The 23,112-nt window shown below is 24.5% G+C and overlaps 1 protein-coding gene across 2 annotated transcripts in view; it reads right to left on the bottom strand.

Moving 5' to 3' along the window:
* Positions 1 to 18,197, bottom strand: part of LOC129965795 (procollagen-lysine,2-oxoglutarate 5-dioxygenase 1-like) — a 45,153-nt gene extending 26,956 nt beyond the window's left edge. Inside the window, exons 1-11 of one of the 2 annotated variants that reach the window (XM_056079985.1) lie at positions 17,965 to 18,197; positions 17,430 to 17,521; positions 15,203 to 15,339; positions 11,605 to 11,719; positions 10,295 to 10,343; positions 8,290 to 8,313; positions 3,490 to 3,602; positions 3,099 to 3,162; positions 2,639 to 2,736; positions 2,451 to 2,552; positions 2,029 to 2,160 (exon numbers count right to left, since the gene is read on the bottom strand). In XM_056079985.1, coding sequence (XP_055935960.1) covers positions 2,029 to 2,160; positions 2,451 to 2,552; positions 2,639 to 2,736; positions 3,099 to 3,162; positions 3,490 to 3,602; positions 8,290 to 8,313; positions 10,295 to 10,343; positions 11,605 to 11,719; positions 15,203 to 15,339; positions 17,430 to 17,521; positions 17,965 to 18,076 — 1,038 coding nt within the window. In that variant the 5' untranslated portion in view covers positions 18,077 to 18,197. The remainder of the gene's footprint in view (positions 1 to 2,028; positions 2,161 to 2,450; positions 2,553 to 2,638; positions 2,737 to 3,098; positions 3,163 to 3,489; positions 3,603 to 8,289; positions 8,314 to 10,294; positions 10,344 to 11,604; positions 11,720 to 15,202; positions 15,340 to 17,429; positions 17,522 to 17,964) is intronic. The other variant, XM_056079986.1, reaches the window with a different exon arrangement.
* Positions 18,198 to 23,112: the final 4,915 nt, after the last annotated feature.

Raw genomic sequence — 23,112 nt, 5'->3', positions numbered from 1 at the left:
AGGAGTGGCAAAGTGGCAATACTGCATTAAATATTATAAAAATAATATAAGACATGTTGTGAACAAGATAGGGGGAAAAAAGAAAACAGTATACAATATATATATATATATATATATATATCAACTATCAAGATATGAATAATTTTCAACATTCTAACCCTATAATTCATTTTAAAAAAATCAAAAAATCTTAGAAGTTAGTGAATTTGCAATCAAAATCACAGCAGAAATTCTTTATAGAGAGATAAAGTGTCAAATATTTGTAAATATCATAAAAAAGTACTCTATTTTTTTTTTCATAACTTTTGATGAAATTTTACTTTTTCTAAATATAGAATACTAATTATACACTTATTTTTTGAATGAAATTTTTAATCATGAAAATTAGAAACTTTACAATGTTTTTATCACAATTAATTTCAGATATTCAAGAACGTCCACTCAAATCCATACAAATTTAATCATCTGCATGTAATTGAATTTTATTTATTTTAAATTTCTGGTCTACAGCTGCAGTTGAAATAAAAAGAATTGACAGAAATTTGAAACTATTTGATTAAAAGGAACTTTTGGATTAAAATACTAATATATAAAAAAAGAAAAGAAAGTACTGTGTGCTGCATAAGTATTTACTTTTACACTATAACTACCTTCATAATTTATTTTTTATTAAACATTAGTTGTTTATTTATCTAAATTAACAACTTACAGTATCTTCTCCTAGAAATATAAATAAATATATATATATATATATATATAAAAATAAATATATATATAATATAAATATTTTTCCTAAATAAATCTATATATATTTGTAATTATCTCAAAAGAAATTTCATTTCTCTAGCACATTTTCAAAAAAGAAACAGAAATATCATTTTTAAAAGAAAATAGAAACCAGGTGCATTTTTTTAATTCTTTAAAAACTAAACAAAACTAAAATTTGTATGCTTTTTTTTTCTTGAAATATAAGAATGAAAATATAGTTCTTTATAAACGAATGTTAAAATATTAATAATTAATCAAAGCTATATTAAGTACAGAAACAAATGGTCTTACAATAGCAAATTTTCAGCCTTTAATAAAAGAAAAAATTAATTATTTTTAAATTACTAAAAATACATTTCAAAGAATACTAAAACATTATTAACAAAAGAATTTATTTCATATTAGCAGTATAATAAACAAAATTTGATAACAAATTATTTCATATTTTTAATTGCACTTATATTATGTACATATTACTATCAAGACATGCACCCTATACTAGGTGCTACATTCAAGAAAACATTCTTCTTATTAAATTTTTTTTTTAATTTAATGTAAACTTTAGCTTTTAAAAGTTTTGTTCTCAGTATGAAATAATGCATGTTTTGATTACTAAAATGAATTAAAATCCTTCAAGCATTAAAGTAAAAATCATTCTAAAACATAAACCAATAAACAAACAGACCCAACTGTTATGCATAAAAAAAAAGATTTTATTATTATTATTATTTTTTCCTCCTACTTTAATCCTTTCCATTTTATATCATTCAAACAAAAAAGTCAAAAATTAAACAACAAGAATTTTTAAAAATTTTGTTCACCCCTTTTTTGAAAATTAGTTGCCACAATGTGAAAAATATGTCAAATCAATTGTATTAGAATAAATTATCATTTTTTTTTCTAGCAATTACATTTGGAAGATGAAAGTAATCAATAATTATAGTAATTTCTAGACATCAATACACTGCTGGTCTTATAAAGCAGAGGGCATTCAATGAAAGAACTTACAGAAGTTTGTAAACAAACCACTTCTATCAAAACTAACATTTAAAACTCAGATTGCAATGAAAAACATGTTTCACTAAAAAATGAGTTATAAATAAAGCATAACATATGTTAATGTCATAGTTCATGCCATAAATCTGCAACCTTGGAGTATTAATTTCTATCATAAATTACACTATCATAATTTTTACAGCTAAAGTTCATATAATAAAGATCAAAAAATTATTTAAGAAATTTCAATATATGAGCACTTACACCACAATGCACAAATAAATCCATTCTTTCTTTAGGGTAATCAAGAAGTAGAAGGCGTTCAAAAAATTCTTTTAAGAATGGAGTAGGACGTTCCACAAAAACTGCTAAGATGACATGTGGTTTTTGCTTTACCTTCAAATAAAAGACAAAAATATATTTTTTTTAATTTATAGAAAAATTGATCTAAAATGTAATGTCTCTCCAAAATAAATTTCATAATCTTTCCTCTTCACAAAAATTTAGAGTTAATTTATTAAGATAATTTTGCTAAAATTACTCTATAGATAATAATCCTATTGATCAATGTTGAAAATGTTAATGCAAATTTGAATTGGTATAATTTTTTCAAACTATCAAGCAGATAAACAAATATTATAATAGTAAGAACTATTTTTAAAACAAAAAAGCAGTTTATACCATACCTTAAAAGTCTCCAATGTTATTGTGTCTTCACTACAAGCAAGACAGTTCTTCTTTGGAATCCAAGATTTAGCTAAATAGTTTCCCAGGGAATTTAATGCGATCTATATAATAAATAAATAAGTTTGAATTTAAGATTTAACAAACGAAATGATTTAAAAAAACACCTATCATCAGATCCTTCACTTACTTTGCTGGCTCCATTACCATGAACAACAAGAGGAGTTGTGCCATAAGCAGTATTATATAAATAACTATCTGTATCCGAAAAGCGTAGCTCCACATCACCTGCAAAATTTAAAATTAACTTAATATCATATACAAGCTAATAAATTTCCACAATTCATCCATAGAAATAAATTTTTCTAAAATGAAAATATTTTAATGAATTTGTGCTTATAATATATAATGTGTATCGGCATTAATCAATCTTTGACTGTTACAATACAAGAAAAGTGAATAAATGGAGAATACCTACTTAAACAGATACATAATAACATAAATAAATATCTGGATACATAAACAAATCTTCCTAATGCATTAAGCCATTAAATAATTCACAAATAAGCATAAGGATGAAGTGCAGTTATAAGGTAACAAATAATGATAGAAAGTAAATTTTTTAAATAAAATTAAAAAAAATTTCTTACCCACAGCACCATTCAGATTTTGGAAAATTTCAGCCTTATGATCTAATTTTATAGTCCATTTTTTCTGAAAAACAATATTTGAACAGAACAAATAAATTTTAAAAAGTATAAACTTTTTATAACAAAAAATAAAAAAATATATATAAGAAAAGATAGATCAAATAGGTAAAGTATAAAGTAGAATATATTTTTGTGATATTATACAACTGATTTTAATAAATCAAATACTTAGCCATTAGTATAGTTTAAAAAGCAATTTTTAAATATTAGCAAAAAGAACAATAAAATATAAACTTTAAACGTAAAATAAATGGAATATAATAAAATGAAAAATAAAACATTTGCCTTTTTATTTTGTATCCATTAAAAGACAATTAAAATATACAATTACTCTAATATCCTCATCAAGATATATTTTGGTATAAAAGAGTTGATCATCATCTTCATCTTTCAAAGGAGAACTGGTTACAATTTCATTTATATAAGGAGCATATCCCATGAAACCTAGAAAATTTCTTTTTATAATAAATTGCATAGTAATACTTTCCTAATAATTAGACAAAATAGATAAAAAAAATAAGCATTTTAAAAAAATACTTCAAAACAATTAAACCAAAGATGTATTGAAAATAGGAATAATGCTAAAATGAAAGTCATAATTTTCTACTTCATTATCACCCAATGAGACTTTGTTTAAAAACATATATTCACATATTGCTCTGAATTGCAAAATTTGCCCTCATCAGAAATTTTGAAAAATACAAATATTTTGGCAAATATAAAGTATTTAAATACAATAAATTTAAAAATTACTATTCATTATCATTAAATGATGATAAAGACAGAAAATTTAATGAAATCAGAAATTAAATTAAATTGTTCAGATTTCAAATTCATTAAACATTATGGAGAATAAAAACAACTCAGTGTAGTTATATATATATATATATAAATTAATAGATAAAATTTTAATTAGATTTATATTTTAAAATTTCAGAAATTAAGTTTTAAGTTCAGAAATTTGAGGCTAGTATAGTCAGAAGCTTTTTGTCAAAAGAAAATAAAAATTTGGATTTCTTCCATCACATAAAATAATAAAAATGATAAAACTTTGAAAATGACAAAATTTATATTGTTCTGATGTAAGCTACAAGAGTTAAAATAAAAATTCACATGCAATATATATATATAGATAGATTATTTGAGATGGAATATACTAAAAAATATGAAACAATATCTGATAGAAGATTACAAAATATTTAAAAATTGATGAAATATGAATAAGTAATAGGTGATTTCTAATTTAAACCCATAACAAAAAGCTCAATTCATGCGAATTTCAATGTTATGATACAGAAACTAATAAATATGTTTTTTAAAAAAGTATATGGAAGAAAAAAAAAAGACTTAGAAGAGGCAAATCTGCTATCTATTTAAAAGAGGCTACCAATTAAAAAAGAATAAAGCAATTGCAATTCAGTTATAAAAAGAATGACTTTTACTAAACAGCAGAAACATGTGAAAGCATTTAATTAGACACTCCCCCCCCCCTGCTTTTCTTTTGTTGTTGTTAATTTTCAATTTAAAATCTAATCTGGCTTGATATGGTGAAATAAACAATTATTTTACAAAATTGTTTGAATATTAAATGATTTTGTCATATCATTTTCTCACAGAGAAGTTTCTTCCAACATATCTATCAAAAATGGTTACTAGAAAAAAAAATGAATAAATATTATCGCAATTTCATGCAACTTTTGTGCAGAGAAATGAATCTTTTTAAAAAAATTAAATATAGGAAGAAAAGTTAATTTAAACATTTTCAAATAAGTATTAATTTTATGCTCTAATCTAAAATTTCAATAAAAACTGAACAAATACATTTTTGTTTATACAGGATAATAATCTCTCAAAGATGTTAAAATTTCCCACAGAGAATTCAGTCTATAGTATTTGTTTTCCATGACAGAAAAACAAAACCGTATAATGCAGGAATAGCCTGCTATTTTATAATTCATCAAAGCCAGTTAAAATCTTACAGATAATTAAAAAACTGACAGTGAATAAAGAATGTCTAAAATATAGTTAAGCAATCAAATGTGAATTATGGACAATATGTAGCATATAAAATTTTATCAATATATCATATAGAATCATATATCAAAAGTGAAGGACATAGGATCATATGTCAAAATTGAACAACACATAACAATACAGTATCCCATTTCAAAAATTCTCTTTTCGTAGACAGTAATTTTAAGTAATTGCTGATTTTTTATTCTTTGGGTTATATTATTAAATTGGTTTTGGCAGAAAAAGTCAGTTTAACAAGCAGTATTTGTTTTGTATTTTCTAAAAATAAAATTTTTGAATGTTTAAAAACTATTATTTTTAATATTTTCTAATTATTTTAACTAATTCATAATTCTTGAATTATTGGAGAAAACGTTAATATGGAATAAAAAATCTGACACTTTATGAAATTTGAATTATTATTTTTTCAATTACACCTAAAAAAAATATTAAAAGTATCAAAATATCAATGTTGACATCTTTTAAAAAATATCTAGAACTCTCAAACCTACATCCATATTAACTCTTATACTGAATATAAGCAAAAGTATCTTTAAAAAAAAAAAAAACCTCTGTCTTGAACTGTAAACGGGATACTTTAGGGAATAAAAAACATTTGCATCAATAAAAATAAAAGTCTCTGAAAAGTATATTTAAAGTTCACAAAGATATTTAATAGAAATTAATAATACTTACAAAGCTTCAATTTTTAACTAAAAACACTATTTAAACTCAACATGATTTGATATAATTTTTCTTAGTTCAAATTATTATTATTATTATTATTTTGCACAATATATATATATATATATATATATATATATAATGATTATGGATACAACAGATTACTCAGCTTAATTTTAATTTAATATTTCCATAAAAGTTTTAAACAAAATAAAATTATATAATTAATGATTAAAATTAAAAATAACCATCTTTACATATGAAACCTTCTAATTTTTTTCTTAATATTATTTGATACAATTTCATTAATTTGATTTTTTTTATTGCACTACTTTATACTTCATTGATGTTTCTCTGAATTTCATAATATAGTTTTTATATAGTTAGTATTTAATAATTAATTATAGTAGATATACTTAGTATATAATAATGCTATAGTTAGCAATAAGAATATCTTCAATTTTATCTGCACTATATGTATTCAAAACGCTTGTATTCTAAAAACTCGTACTAATATTTGCAGAAGCTGATTATCAACATTATTGTTTTCATTAGTCTGCCATCTCTTAAAAACATTATATGCCTTAGGACTGAAGAACGTTTTTGTCATGCCATTTTCTCAACAGATGAATGAATAAGAAACAAAATATTAAATTGCAAAACTTCAAAGTAAAGAATAGAAAAAATAATAATAATCTTAGTGTCAAAACCACCAATATCGGTCTTGAAACATTACAGATATTAATTAGGTGCTAATAAAAGTTCAAAACAAATGCAGAGCATAAATAGAAATAATCTGAGTAGTGAAGGATGATAATAAAATTCATCTAAAGAATTGATTTATTCAAAAACATTTTTAACTTAATAACATTAAGAATGGAAAATTATTTCAAAATGAAAATTAAACTAATTTGAGACTGACAATAATTTATGAATAAGCTCAATTTGAGATTGACAACGCTCAGAAAACTACAAATATCTTTAAAACTATATAGATATTAAATCTAAAATTTGAAGTTAAGTTTCCCAATGATAGGCTATGAAAAATTGGAAGGGAAAAAATCAATAGTTTCCTTATTTTTAGAGCTTTAATAAACATGTAAAATATCACATTTACCACTAATTCAGTAATAAAATTGTATTTATTTCTCTTTACCTTTACTGTAAAGCTTTTTATCAAATATAATAAAAAATGTACATATTAATTCGTGAAAACTATGTGTTTATATTTTGTATTCATCGTTCCTCAGGCAAAAATCATTACATCATGCTTGCCAAGAATGCTTCCTCAATATGCCAAAAAATTTTAATTGAAAGATAAATTCATTTATTTCAATTTTTAAATCCAAATTACGAAGGTGAGGAAAAAATTACTGTTTACCCCAGAACAACATATATGGCCCCTAGAATAAAGTTTTCTCCCTTATTATCTAGTTAAATGTGAATAAGTTCATATTTAACAAGTCTTGTAAGCAAAATTTAAATTTGAAAGAAAAATTATAAATAAAATATTCATTATTGTTTCAATCAATCTTTTGCTTATCTTCCTTCAGTTAAAATATCTTAGTATCAATACAAAGATTCCTCAAATATTAATGTATAATGTATAACCTGGTGCAATTAAATTAACTCCAAAAATTACAAGAAAAAGAATAAAATTGCATATTTTTGCCTTTACAAAGAGAAATATGATCAATATCATGATGAAACAATGCATAGTGGAAAACAGATAAAATATTATATGTAAAAGGCATATATGACAGTTGAATGTGCATGCAAAAAATAAATAAAATCACTAAATATGGTTTGATTTCTTATCTATTCAGCAACTTATAGATCACATATATGAATATCCCATGTGTATGCATCCTAATATTCAAAAAAATATTCTTAATTTCAGAGATATCAAAAGTAAATCTAAGTAAAAGAATACGACAAAGATTCAATAAGCTAAATCTACTGTAAATCCCTACTGAGATAACTGAGCAGAATTTTTAAGCTAAGTAATGTTAACAAAAAAAAAAAGTTCTTCCTTTTATTTTTTTACTGATATTTTATTATATTGTCAACATTAGAGTCTTTTTCTATGTTTATATTGCACTAATTTTTAAAACCAGTATCAAAAAACAGAGAATAACATTTTGCAATATTATAAAATTTATATGCATAAATTAAGTAATTAACTTTTTTAAAATTAAATTTACTATTTTTGCAGAAAATGCATGTTTATATGCTATCCAAAAAATTTCTAAGACATCAATAAAGAAAAAAAAACTGGCTTCCCTCTGAATCGGGGGAAAAAATGGTGAAAAATTATTTCTTTCATTTCTTATTCAAAAATAAATATGTATGCACTTATAAGGTACTTGTATAAATTATCTGAGCATAAACTAAAAGAAAGCATTTAGTGAAAATACAGCTGTTCCATTCTTACCTGTATAAGAGAAGTCTGGGCAGGCTGTCATTCACCATACAAAGCAAAGTAGAAGGATAATAGGAAAGCACAAAATACCACAGTTAAGAATATATTGAAACTACAACCATTTAATTGTTAATTGAAAATGTTAAATAAAACTAAGCAAGTAAAAAAAAATGTTAAAATATTGGAGTCATGCAGTTGCAAATGAAATACCAAACCAAACAGGAACTACAAAATTTAAATCAAAATAGCCCATTGATAAACAATTTTTAAATCCCATCAGCAGAAAATTAAAATATTATTGCATAAGATTTGCATAAATCTAAAATATCAAGTTAAGAGTAGAGTTTATTCAAGACAGTAGTTTTTCAATAAAATAAATTCTACAGTCATATCTTCATTAGAGAAACAATATTAATAAAAATAGAAAATATATAGCATTAACAAAAAAATAAAATAAAAATCTTATATATAAAACACTTTAAAATTAATATATCACCATTAAATTATGCAATTTTTTTCCATAAAATTAGTAAAATAAAATGTATTTAAGAACTAATTCAAATAAAATATAATGCAAGGTTTGAAGCAAACAATAGAGATTTCACATAAAATTGGGATATTATGCATTTTATTTATTATTTTGATGGTTTTGAGTGTTCATATTTCTTTACAAATATCAATTAATAAAAAAAATCAAATTCTCTTAACATTTTGCATTAGTAACAATACTCTTTAAAAAATTCACAATTGAAAATACTGGGTGAATCAGCATGCAAGCAGGAAATAAAATATTTATATAATTAATTGACTTTGTCAAAAATTATAAAACAAAATGTATTAAATGCAATAAATTATTTGAAAACAATTTTTTGAAAATAGACCAATAATAGCAAAGCAGGAATCATTAGTTTTAGCCCAAAAATTTCTAGCAAAATAAATGGAGAAAAATGCAGATGCCCAGTTCTTAAAATTTCTTAAGACTACTCCTTTTCAGCAAAAGTTTGAAAAAAATGATTTCTCTATAAGCCAGTATTTTGCCAATCCAACTCTAATAACGTGACATTCTCAGCAGAAACAAGGAGAAAGCTTAAGAAGAAAGCAAATCACTGCATGTCTATGCCATGTGATTTTGAAGCAACAAGAATATAAGTTATTGCTCTCATTTTGAATTTTGTTTTGTAATTTCTATTAGAAAAATATAATTCTGTAATATTATATGCATTAAACTGTGCTTTTGCCATTAAAATGCATTTTCTTAAATGCATCTACATTAATTCAGAAATCTTCCAACCTAAAATATGGAGATTACTAGGAAACTACTCTATATGTTAAGATATTTGCCTGATATTTAATTGTTTATAATTATTTTTGTTGGTGAAATTATCTGATGTCTAATAACTTTTGAAAACTTTAACTTTATTTCTTATACTTTAGGGATTCTAAATCTAAAAATTTTTTATTACAATAATGTAATAAATCAATTAAAAGTAAGATATAAAAATAGCAGCTTGTTCCTTAAAAACAATTCAGGTACTTCTTTCACTAATAGAAATTCAAAACATAAATCAGGAAACATATGGCACCTTTTATTGATATACTTAATAAAGACATATCTTATACTACAGAGATATATTATAAAATATATATGCATATGCCATAAAGAATTTATACAGCAAATAAACATGCATTTTCTGATAAATATATGCAAATAAGGCAATCCTATATATACTTCAAAATCTAATTAGGGTAATTCCTGTCTTTATTTCTTTTCACAAAATGTTGGGTTATTTTTCAGTATTCATATTTAAGAAGTTTTCAAAAAATTATTACATAACATTTCTACATTTTAAACACAAGATGAGTATCAATTTCAGATCAAATTGCATAAGGGTGCAGATTCTCTCTGACAAATCACTTTTAGTTTCATAATTTAAAATCAAATGATTTTTCATAATTATATTCATAATAGAAAAAGATACAAAAAATACTACTGGATATATATACGCATAAACATTACCTCCAGAGTTTAAAAATCTTTTGCCTTTTTCGACCTTGGGATATGATTCCTGAAAGAGAACGAAATTTTAAATATAATAAGAATAACAAAAATAAATTCATGCAATATTTCTGTATTTCCAGTACATGTATGTAACAGAAATTTAATTTCAAATAGTTAATGGACTTTCATTCCAATATCTTATAATAAAACATATTTGATATCAAAGATCAGTTTAAAATTTAGCATGGTTTCAGCAAATATAAAGCCGTTCTCTTAATAACATATTTCATTTTGAGCCCTAATCTTTGCTGCAGCAAGACTAAAAGCATTTACAAACTATTATCAATAATATTATCAAGTAAAACAACATGTATTAGAAATAAAACTGGTGAAAATGTAATGACTAAATAAACAAAAGAAAAGAAACTTAACTTATAATTTCCAATCAAAATTTGAATGAAATTTTAACATAAAAAAAATTTAGATCAGCTATCAGTTTTTTTTTTTTATTATTATTATTCAGTTATATATTTAGTGAAAATGTTCGATTAATAATTTGAGATTTTTATACAAACCATTAATTTTTATTGTGAGATTATTATGGTTCATATTTAATTTATCACAAAGAGCTTATACGTCAACTTATAAAATAGCAATTTCATCCCACATATATTTTTGCCATCCGATGCAAAAAAGTCTTCTTTTTGCCTCTTCACATTAGACATCAGATAAGGACAGAAATTATAAAATTCAATACAAAAAAATCACTTTGTATTAATTTCTTAAAAATAATATCAATCCTACAAATAAAATAAAGCATAAAATTGTATATATAAAATAAAATCATTACACAAGTTTAAATAATGTAAAGTTGCCTAATGAGACAATTCAGGCAAATAATAATAATAATTTTAAATAAGCTAAATGTTCAATTTTAAAACTATAAAGTGGATGGACACTAAATCATAGCTAACTACTCCAACCCAACCAAAGGCCCATGGATAAAATTTAAATGATCGGACACGGTTATAATAGAGACAGGAACTACGGTTGAATCCTATAATTAATAGCCAAAGTACAATTCCTCCCACAGGAGGCACATTCCATTATCGATAGGAAGGGGTGGGAGGACCAAATCACACAATTTTTGTACCTACAGGGCAGCAAGAACCAAACAACATACCAGAAATGTTTTATCCCCATATATAAGATCCTTCCAGGGAGGAATCAAGTGAATAGTTAAAGCAAAAAATTTTATAACAAATACAACAATAAACTTAAATGTCATTTTGAAGTAAATAATAGTGATAAGAATGATAAAGACTTACAGCAAGCGAAGCATCCGGCCAGCAGAAGCCTTCAGCAGAGAAAAGGACTTTAGATTTGGTTTTATGGAATTTTTTTAAGATTTCTTCAGGTCCAGCCATAAAAATAACATCATAGCTAAAAAGAGAAAAAAATTAAATGATCTATCAAAAACTTTAAAGTTTATCAAGATTTACATTACTTGCTAAAATTAAAAGATAACTTGAAAATTTTTTCATATATTAACCAATGATGTAATTATTTATATCAACTATCTGCACAAAAATCAATTTCTGTATTTATGTTAGTGTGCGAGAATATCTAATTAGATGATGCAATCAAGTTGCTTGATATACGCTAGTAAGAATTAAGATATGCTTTGTTATTTAATGTCCATATAACTTCTAAAGTAATCAGTATTTGTTAATTATGTCATAAATATAACATTTAAATGAAGAGTAAATGACACTTAAATGGTAAGCTTAAGAGGGAAGACTCAAATGGAGATTGCACAAGATCTGAATATTCCTCAAAAAGTTAAATTCAACACTTGGAACTATATTTTAAGGAAAAATTCTGTAAGTAGATAATCTGTTCAAAATAATAATAGCAATTGAGGACCAACTTTGTTATTTTTTACCCCAAAGAAAACCATGAAGTAACCATAAGAAAGATGGTTTTGAATCTTTACTCTGTGACAGAAATTCAAATCAGTCATTCAATAAACAGTCATTCATTTCTGGTCTAAAGTTTAAAACATGTGGTTACACTTAATTCTAGAAAAGTTCCCTACTTATTGTCTCTACTTATTTCATATTTTAAAGAGGTACATTGAAGTTGTGCCAATAGCATTTTCAAAGGAATCAAAAGGATTGGAACAACATATTATTTTGTGGTAAGATGAAAAACAAACTGATGACAACCAGGAATACATAACTTGTATTGTATTAATATAAGGAATACTTAACTTGTATTCTCTGTGCATTAAAGATTCCATGTATACAGAACAATAGTTAAACTCTGAAGTTAGACAAATTATCTGAAATAGCTATATAACCTGAATATCCTTGATCCAAGATCTTGTATCCAATCACAAATACGTAGATGTGTTTTTTGAAATAACCGATAATATTATTTAGAAGTGCAGTTCCAAATATTTTTCTAATGGATGAAAATGCTTGCCTACATCAAGTATATCTGATATCAGAATATTTGGAAACAAAAGATATCATTAAAAAAAAATTAGCCATTAACTCGCTATTCATGAATCCATTATTATCCAAGCATGATATTATTTAGTTCATGAAATTATAATCACTGTTCACTTTTCTTTACTTCTTAAATCTATATGTGTGGACTTCCATCATTCATCTCACAATATCTAAACTGTGAAACATTTTGATATTTAGACTTCACTTCTAAAACACTGAATTATATAGATTAAAAAAATACCAATAGACAGAACAATACTGAACTTAGTTATAAAAAAATAGTTATTTTATCTGGTTTTGCAAAATGGCTTCAATACAGTGCAGTCAAAAAAGTAATTTTTATAGTCATTAAAATAATTAGGCACTTTCCAGCATGAAAACTTGAAACCTGTAAGTTATTAATTTATTTTGAATCATTAAAATTTCAATTGTGTTATATTTAGAAGTGGTGATTTATGTGTAGGCAGCCCATATATGAAAACCTCAGTTCTAAAAGAAGTAAAAGAATGGTAATAGTGAAATCCAAATTTTTTAGCATAACTTGCCCTTAATTGCTATAAAATTTATTTTATATCACTTCAAATTCTTATTTTAGAAATGTTTACAAGCTTTCAATCATACATTTTTTTTTTTAAATCCACAAGAATTTTTTTTCTTTCTTTCTTTCCCATTAAAAAATGATAAGAAAGACATAGATGATAATTTATTTAATTATTAATCTCTATTAATTTAACAGCTCTTATGATACATATATGTTGTTCATTTTATGATATTCTATAATAAGAGTAACACAAAAAAAATCTTGTAAAATGATAGAAAAATACAGAGAGGTGAAAGGATAACCTGCAGCTCTTTAATAAAAATCCTTGGATTTTAAAATGGCTGGATAATAATCCATCATTTTATTGTTCACATCTTCAAAATGAGATTATTTGTAATTGCAATATGCAGTAAAGAGAAGACAAGAGCAACATACCACAGTCCACCATATTGTACTAATACAATAAATGTATGAATGATACAAACTTATGTGGCTGATGTTAGGAAATTGATTAGTTTTACCAGATGTGCTGTTAAAAATAAAGAATGGCAAGCGCAAATATTTTGTCTTTTTTTTTTTTTTTTTTTTTTTTTTTTTTTTAGATCTTGCTATGTCCAACTGTTGAATTCAATATATAATTGAAGCAAGTCATTTGATATATAAAAATAAGCAGCTGAATTTTGCTTATTATCTAAATCTTATTTTACAGTATTTTAATATAATAGAAGATAAATCACAAACAATAAGTTTGGTATAAATGAATTTGGTATTTATTTGCATGGCATACTTAAAACATTAATAAATCATTTGAAAAACACACTTTCATTATTGTACTAAAAAGCACATTTTTATTTTACTTATTTTCTACTTTATAATCTTTAAATAATAATTTATGAACTATAAAAATGTTAGAATCTTGAAACTGGCTTTTTTTTTTTTTTTTTTTTTTTTACAGTTTGGAATCAAAATTAAATTAATTGATTAACAGATAATTAAGTTCTGAAACTGATAAATTAGTGTATTGTAATCAAGAACACAATAGCATTAAAAAATTTCAAAAAACTTCAAGCTTTTTGCATTTCAAGAAATAAAATTCCTCCTTTACAAACATGAAAAATGCCAAGTTAAAAATTAAATAATTTTTTTAAGTAAAATCAATTAAGTAAGGATATTTTACAAAAATATTCCATACAGCAGTGCAAAATTTAACTTGTTATATACATGACATTGCTTTTTTATTTATAATTTGTACTAAGAAATGTTTTAAAAAAAGAGCCTCTTACTTATCTTTACCATTCTTTTATTCTTATATAAAATTAATTTTCAGTCTAGAATTATCAAATTTGGTATATTGTCTCATGATCTTTGGTAAATTTTATTCAATGTTCTCTCTTTTTCAAAAAAAAAAATTGAATTAACTAGATAAATAATTTATAATAAATGCAGTATAGAAAAGAACATTTAAAAAAAATTTTTACTATTAATTTTATTGAGAGAATAAACAGTAAAACAATAATATTTTTCTATTAAAAAAAGTTTAATATAAATTTCATTTTAACTCCATTATTAATTGATTATTTTAAATAATAGTTTAATGCTAACACATTATAAATATAATGTGAGCTAATTTTGAAATTTTAATTTAAATGAAAAATAAATTTCAATGAGTAAAAATTACAATTTTTAAAAATAAAATGAATATAGAAATGAAACAAAATAAAATGTATGCAAAATGAAAGAGTATGTTAAGCATCAAATGAAAATGGATTAGTCACGAATAGATTGGTGATATTTAAACTACTTACAGCCAAATAAAAATAAAAACCAGAAAATCAAAACATTTTAAAGTACAATTCTGCATTTTTTTACCTGTCAACAAACATAATTATAAGATCTTCCTTTTCCCAATATTTTTTCATTGCTTCTTTCAAAATATTGACTTTTTGTCCACCACCAGAATATAAGCGAACATCGCCTCCCCTCCATTCTTCATTCATTCCTAAAACCTAAAGGCAGAAATATATTCATTAAAAAATATTCCATAAAAAGTTTGGATTTCTTTTTCTTAATACTTAATTTTAGAAGTTAGCCACAATTAAAGTTTTAAGATTTTTGCTAATCCCTTTAAACAAATATGACAATAAAAATCTGGTAATATTTATTTTAATTAGATAAAAATTAAATATAATTTTCTGAGCATAAAAAGGCAAGCCACAATTTGTTCAGCTTTTACAAAATATTTTATGCCAAGATTATTTTAAACTGAATATATATAAGGTAGGCATAATTTTTATCAAATCTTGTCCATTTTTAATGTGATATTATTAAAATTTCAAAACATTATCATATTCTAAAAATATAATTAAGTAGTTTAAAAAATAATTAAATAGTTTTATTTAAAAAATTGCAATATACATCCACAGATGGCAACACTATATATCTAGAAATAATTAAGAAAATATTTCGTTATTTCATTCCTTAATCTTTATTAAATTCCTACAATTTCAGTTTATCAGAAAGTCAACAAGATGGCAGAAGAATCGAATTCAAATGCTATGTAGCATTAAATTATGTGAGTGATAAACACAGCAAAGTGAAAAATTAAATTTAAAAACTATGTTTGTTCATATACTTAAAAAAAGCTGTTCAATTAAAACTAACTTTATATCATAAATTTATAATAAATCAGAACTACTTTTAGCATACATAGAGTAATCAAATATCCATTTTACAGATTTATACATAAGTAAAAGAGATTTTAGTTAATTGTTCTTTCTAGTATCCTGTTGTATTGTATGCATTGTACTTTCATATTCTAAATTTTTATTATTTGTTTTGTACTTTTATTCATTGTAGATTATATATATATACACATACAGCATTTAAAAGGTTACTTTGGAATTTAAAGTTTCCAAAAATAAATTTGCTTTAAATAAAAATTAAAAAATACTGCATTTTAGAAAATTATTTATCCCTAAACTTTAAGCTATGAATAAATGAATAATTAGACCAATGAGAAATAGCAACTTTTCAACCTAGTAAATTGAGAAATAAATCTCAATCTAATAGATAAATAAATTTTTAGAGGAATATCAAATAAGTTTTAAAATATTAAGCAGTCTTAAAGTTTTCAAACATACACCTATTTCAGAAAATTAAATTGAAATATTGAAAACATATTTAAAAATTCCTAAAATTATTTATGCATCATATCAATTTTAAATTTCTTTCTTAATCAACAATGTGGATAAAAGTCCAATTTTATATTAACTAATAAATATTTTTTATAGCTGATTAGTTTCCTAGTAATAAAGTGATGTGTATTTCTAAGATTATAAAATCTTCAATTAATATAGGGAAATCAAAATTAAAGATATATTTTTAGGGGCTACATGACATACACAAATGATGACTCCAAAGAAAATGAAGGAATATTTTTCACATTTTGTACTTTTAATATTTTTTAGTACTTCTCACTTTGCATTACAGTGCTCATTATATTTAGTTGAAAAATCATTTTGTGTTCTTAGGTAAAATTCATTGAAAGTTCAAAAAAAAAAACTTTACAGAAAATTTTCAAAACATGATTTTTTTTCAAGCAAAATATTTATCAACTAAGTACTTCTAGTACACAAACAGCTGATAACTGTCTTATTTTGAAATTAATTGTTTAATTTTTTTAAGGTTATTCACAAAGAATTAGCAACAATTTAAAAATGTATAGAACATTCTTATTACATTAATAAAGAAAATCAACCAAAAATAAAGAAGATTCTGCATTTATAATTTGAGTGCTTGTTCAAATAAGAAGAAAACACATGAGTATATTTAAATAAAACAATTATTGACTTAAGTTGCACATAAAACGATTTGAATGCTTAGAAATTTCAGAATAGTACTTCATCACCAATAAAAAAATGCTACTTTCTAAAAAAAGTTAACAATTAAAGACAATTTGCCTTTTTACATAAAATACTTAATTTATATTTTCAATCTTATATAACTGGTACACTACATAGTTATTAAAAAGTTAATTTTTCTCATACAAAGATACATGAAATACTTTAAAATATAAATAATTTACAAGGTCACTTACTTCCACATTTATGCCATACACTCTAGCTGATCTCATAAATCTTTTAAAGCCATCAGTTTCTTCTGTTGCAACTGCTAGAACAAGCAGTTTCGCTGAAGAGAGGAAAAATTGCATATTTTAATTATTAAAAGTTTATGAAAAGCTATTTTTAATTTATTTTGATATAATAAATACAGTGATTTAGATAAAATAATTTAATTTCTAAAATTTATCACTCACTGTCACGGTATAATGTAAATTAGAAGGGAAAAAAACTGTAACAAAAAAGTTATTTACAAAGAAATTCAAAAAGGAAAAAAAGTCGCTAAATCCTTGGATTCGCACAAAATTAAGATACTAAAGATCGTGATACAGGCACTTATTTAATAATTTTTTTCCATGATAATATGATTAAAATATAAGCATCCTTTCATTCATTTTTGGAAAAATAGTTAAAGAAATCTTAACTAGCATCATCATCTAATTAGAAACATCTTTGGTACTGGGCGTGGATACAATAATTATTAGCCGGATTTGAAAAAAAGAGAAAACTCACGTTCTTCTTTCGACGCTTCAGCGACAGCAAGAATCCAAGAAATTGTAAAGATTGTCAAGAAAGCCTTCAATAAAATTGATCTCCATCTTAAATATTGATGAACAGCCATCATCGACTCTCTCACAGTCGAACTACACGGACGAGAGAAAAAAAATCCTGTCGCCGACCAGCATGCGAGTAGGCCAAAACAGCTCGGCACAGTGGCATGTAAGGTTGTGGGCTTGACATATCGCGGTTAAGCTAACGGGGTGCTCGGAGATTATTGGTGCCGAAGGCTGTTACGTCACGAAAAGGCTCCGCACGCGCACCCAGCTGTTCTCTATTGACTGTCAGTTTTCTAGACTTTTTTGAAAATTTTGTTTAGTTCTTGACATCAGAGATGAGTTTCCGGTTCAGTGTGTTTTCCCAAAGATCCGTCGTTATGAGAGGGAGGAAAGATGTTCAACCATCAGTGAAGAGAAGGATCAACGAGCAGATAAAACTTGACTCGAAAACCGTTCAAGCAATTTTAAGATGTTTGTTATCAACGATTGAGTATGATTTTACGAAAATTGATAAGGTTATATGATTTTATTAGTATGAACAAAAGGAAATGAAAATATGAGACAGTAACGTCTGCACAATTAGTGCATTAAAAAAAGCTGTGATTAAATGCAGTTTTAGATTTCAACTGCATGTCATCGCTGTGTATACGATGTCTTTTCTATTTCTTTATTTTTTCGAAAATGAAAAATCGGGATAAAAATATTTTGATTTCTAATTAGAAACAAATATTCTCTGTGCACTTATTGAATAAGAAATATCTTTATAATAATTAAGTAAGCACTAAATTTCTGTAATCGTTGAATATTATTGCATTATAGTTTTATATTTAAGAAAAAGAAAATTCTGTTTGGAGTGCAATTTTAAATTAACAGAAACAATTAGCATGTATTTGGCATTTTATTTTTCAAAAATGCAAAATTCATTTTTTGTTTAATTATATAATTTGTTTTATTTGCATTAATTTATTTAATTTGTTAATTTCTGTTGCAATTGTTTTGAGTCAATACTGAATGTGTAATATTTTTAAAAATTACTGAAATTGGAGATTTTACTGGAAATTTTTTATGAAAATGAAGCACAATATCGTTGATAGAATTCATGAAAATATTGATCCTTGCTGTACAGTAGAACTTTGAATATTACTGTGATATAATTTTAGATTTTAATACATTTTCTACCCAATAAGTTGCTTAATATGCACTATTATGTATAAATATTTAAAACTATTCAAATTATTATTTCTAAGAATTTTATAAAATGAGACGTGCTATTCGTTATTAAAATTTCAGTTAACGTTAAACTTAAATGGTTGTATAAAATAAAGTAGATTCTTTTTTGAAGTTTTTTTAGAAATTAAAAAAAAAACTCATGTTTCATTTCGGATTTGCTGAGGCTGGATATTATTTCTTATTTATAACTTATGCGTTGTTATGCGTTACCTAAAAGCATTAAGACAAAAAGAAAAGTGGGTAAAATGTAGGTGCTTACATAATGTTTAATTTACACTAGGAAGTTTCCAAAAAAAATGTATTCCTCTGAGACTTTACTTATAAATAATAATAATTTTGTGAATTTTCATCGATAGAAATGTAGTATAATGTATTTCAATCTGAATCAAACTAAAAATATAGATGGCGGATAAACAAAAAAAAAAATCATTGACATGATGCATACATTGACACAGTGCTTATATTCTAAAAACAAATCGTTATCATTTTTAGAAATGGTAAAAGTAACAGCTGATTTTCTCAAACAGAACACTTTCAAAACTGATGTATTATTTAAACAACTATCGTGGCCTAAAGAAAACATCTTTCATATAATTCAAATGTAATTACATTCTTATTTGTCATTTGTAACAACAAAACTTCCTTACAAAATTTCTGCTGTAGAAAAAACAATTCAAATGGTAAAAGGCATCTAATTTTTCTCTCTCGCTCTCTTTTCTTGAAAATTAACTCTAATTCATTGATTAGCTTAGTTTAAAAATTTAGCTAATTAAATAATTTGTTAAATGAAAACAATTAACTTCATATTATGTACAACATACATCTTAAAACATTTTACCTTCATTCCGCCGATCCAAATAAATATTTTTAAAAAAATCTAACATTTAATTCTAATGAAATTTAATAATTCAGTTACAGTTTTTACTTCTTATTTGTAAGCGTGTAACAGAAAGAAATGCATATTGTTAATGGGCATGTGCATCACTAAAAAATCGGTACTGAAATAAAAAGATTCTAATTTTTTTTCTAAACGAAAAAGGGCATCACATTTCCCCTTGAAACTGCAAGTTTCAAAAGAAAAATGTATTATACGAGTGTTTATACGAAGGGCTACTTTGATTATCGCTGTCAGCATCATTGTATTTTTGTCTATTCGAGAAGTATAGGTCTAAATTTTCGCAGATTTCTAAATTTGTCTTCATTTTTTTTCCCGAGATTACATTGTATCAGATATTTTGCATTCTTTGCAAATTATTGAATAATCCATTCCTGGCATCTCATTTATTCCACATCTTTATTCAGGAAGTAAAGCAAGGAAATGAAAACTTCATATATAATTCGACCAGGGTTGGAATGAATCCTCTATGGCCCCTCACGACAATTATTCAACAGCAAAACATGTTGTAGAACAGCTATTGCAAATCATGCGGCCTCTTTTCTCCTCTCAAATTCTAAGTTCATTTAATTTGATTTCTAGATAAACAGTTTTATGCAGAAAATTTTGAGAAGTGGAGAAAACACAATATTCAATTGTGGATCATTTTCAAGAGAATTCATCTCGGTATTTCGATGTGAAATATATTTAAAAATATGTTTAAAAGTTAATTAAATTTAGATTAAAGAATTTTATAGCTACTAAACTGACATCATTAAAATAATAATCTTTTGCACTTTAAAACAGTATAGAAATCATCTTTGTGCGAGAATATTTTTGAAAGTTATAGCGAAAAAACATCAAAATCTAGTTTATTTTTTAATAAATTAAAGTTTTAATGAAAAAAAAATTTAAAATCAGCAAAGTGCGCTTTTTCAGCCTCCAAAATATATTTAGGCCAAATTAGGAAGCTTTAGATCAAATGGTCGAGCCTGTAGAGCGCCAACACACATACACAAACACACATTCATCTTTATTATAAGTAAAGACAATTTCAGAAAATGTTGTTTATTCATGTTTTTAAGCAGGATGACAGTTTCATTCTTCCTTGTTTAAAACACGATATCATCAAACCTTAAATATTTCGTTGCTCATCTCTGAAGTTAAGGATAAAAATTGCTAATAAATGATGTGATTTCGTTGAATAATAAGTCGTTTATTTTTTAACATCGTTGATACTCGTTTTAATGATTTAATACTAGCTTGTGTTTCGATTATGTCATCCTTATCATTCTGTTTTTCATTTGTTTGTAATTATCTCCCTAACAGTATATTGAAACGGCCAATTAAAATTGTGGGTCTCATAACAGAATTCATTTTCATTCAAAAATCTTTTCAAAGACGCATTTTCTCAAATAAAATTTCCTTCTTTACCTCTCTCAAATAGCTTCAAAAATCTCTTTTTTTACCTTTACATACACATTGTTATTATGTTAAAAATAATTGTTCCTCTTATTCAGAGCATCATAATTGTGTCATCATATTCAGAACATTATAATTATCTTTCTAAATAAGAAAATCTAACGTTGGGTCTATGAAAATGCTTTTGGCTCTTGAAGATTTTAATTCTCTTTCATTACATTTAGGAGTACGTAAAAAGAAAAAATATCATATACTCAAACCTCTAAATTCTACGATAAATCGATGCACGTTAATCCGGAGGACCAAGTATCCTGCATTTGATGTGAAGTAGATGTTTAGAGAGAGGAGTCATAAGCTCAGGTGCCATCCTCGTCATCTGAACATGGTTGAAAATTATGAGATCCGTGCCACAATATCTCTCGAGTTGCTTTGAAACAGAACGTAAATATAATTACGATACTCAAAAAAAATAATTAACTGCAATTCGAAATAAATAAAGATTCTAACTCTTCAAATCTCGTATCAAAAAATAGATAAGAATTTCTCAAGTGCAAAGGAATTCTTAAATGATAAATTATTTTTCTTTTTATTGCGTTTAAATCCACAGATATGATTGAGAAGAGAAAAAATGTATCTCCAATCTAGAGACATTTGCATTCTCAATACTTCTGAGTGTCACATTTGTTTATTTCTTATCTGAATAAACAAAACAAACTGCAAGTAATTATTTTGATGTTTGTACATATTTTTCAAGAAGAAGGAACATAAAATAAATCAACAAATTTTTTGCAGTAATAAATTTTTTACATATTTTAAAGATCAATGGTAACACTATTTAGTTTCTAATATAAATATATATTATTTGAAAAACTGGGTAATTTTAAATTATATAGATTAATAAAAATTTCGATAACTGTCAGGAAAAACAACATAAAATATACTAAGAATTTTAAAACAAAGTACCAAACAATAAAAATTCATCATTCTAAATCTCAATTAAATAAGAAAATACATTTTGAAAATTACAAACCTTTCATTTGATTTTTTTATAGTTTACTAGGATTATTTTATTAGACAATTACTTTTAATATTTCCAGTTTCATATAAAATGTGAACGATGTTAATGTGATCAAAAATACCCAGAATGTTTCAATTAAAATGCACTTACAGTTGATATATTCTGCAAACTTTTGCCAAAGATTTTTCTGATTTCTTTAAGCATCTGGCAATAGTCAGGAATTAATTTTATTTTATCGTCTGAAAATAAATTTGTTTTTAAAAGAAGAATTTTAATATTGTAGATTCTTCAAAATGACAAATATAATTGAGTTAAGAATATGTATTAAAATTTGTTCATCCAAAACAACATTTTTGATAAGAATATTTGAAATATTGCGAAAAGTCTTTAAAGACAATTGCTTATCAAACTCAAAGCATTTGAGTGGAATAAAATGTTTTTAAAAAAGCTGAGAATCAGCCCCAAATGAATTATGGACAGGAAGACCATCATCTTATGATTAACAAGGCCATCAAATCGTAGAATTATCGCTTAGTAATCGTCATTTAACAATTAGAGAA

The sequence above is a fragment of the Argiope bruennichi genome, chromosome 4 (assembly GCF_947563725.1).
Source record: "Argiope bruennichi chromosome 4, qqArgBrue1.1, whole genome shotgun sequence".
NCBI lineage: Eukaryota > Metazoa > Arthropoda > Arachnida > Araneae > Araneidae > Argiope > Argiope bruennichi.
Note: the sequence above shows the minus strand (reverse complement) of the source record. Positions and strands in the feature narration are given on the sequence as shown.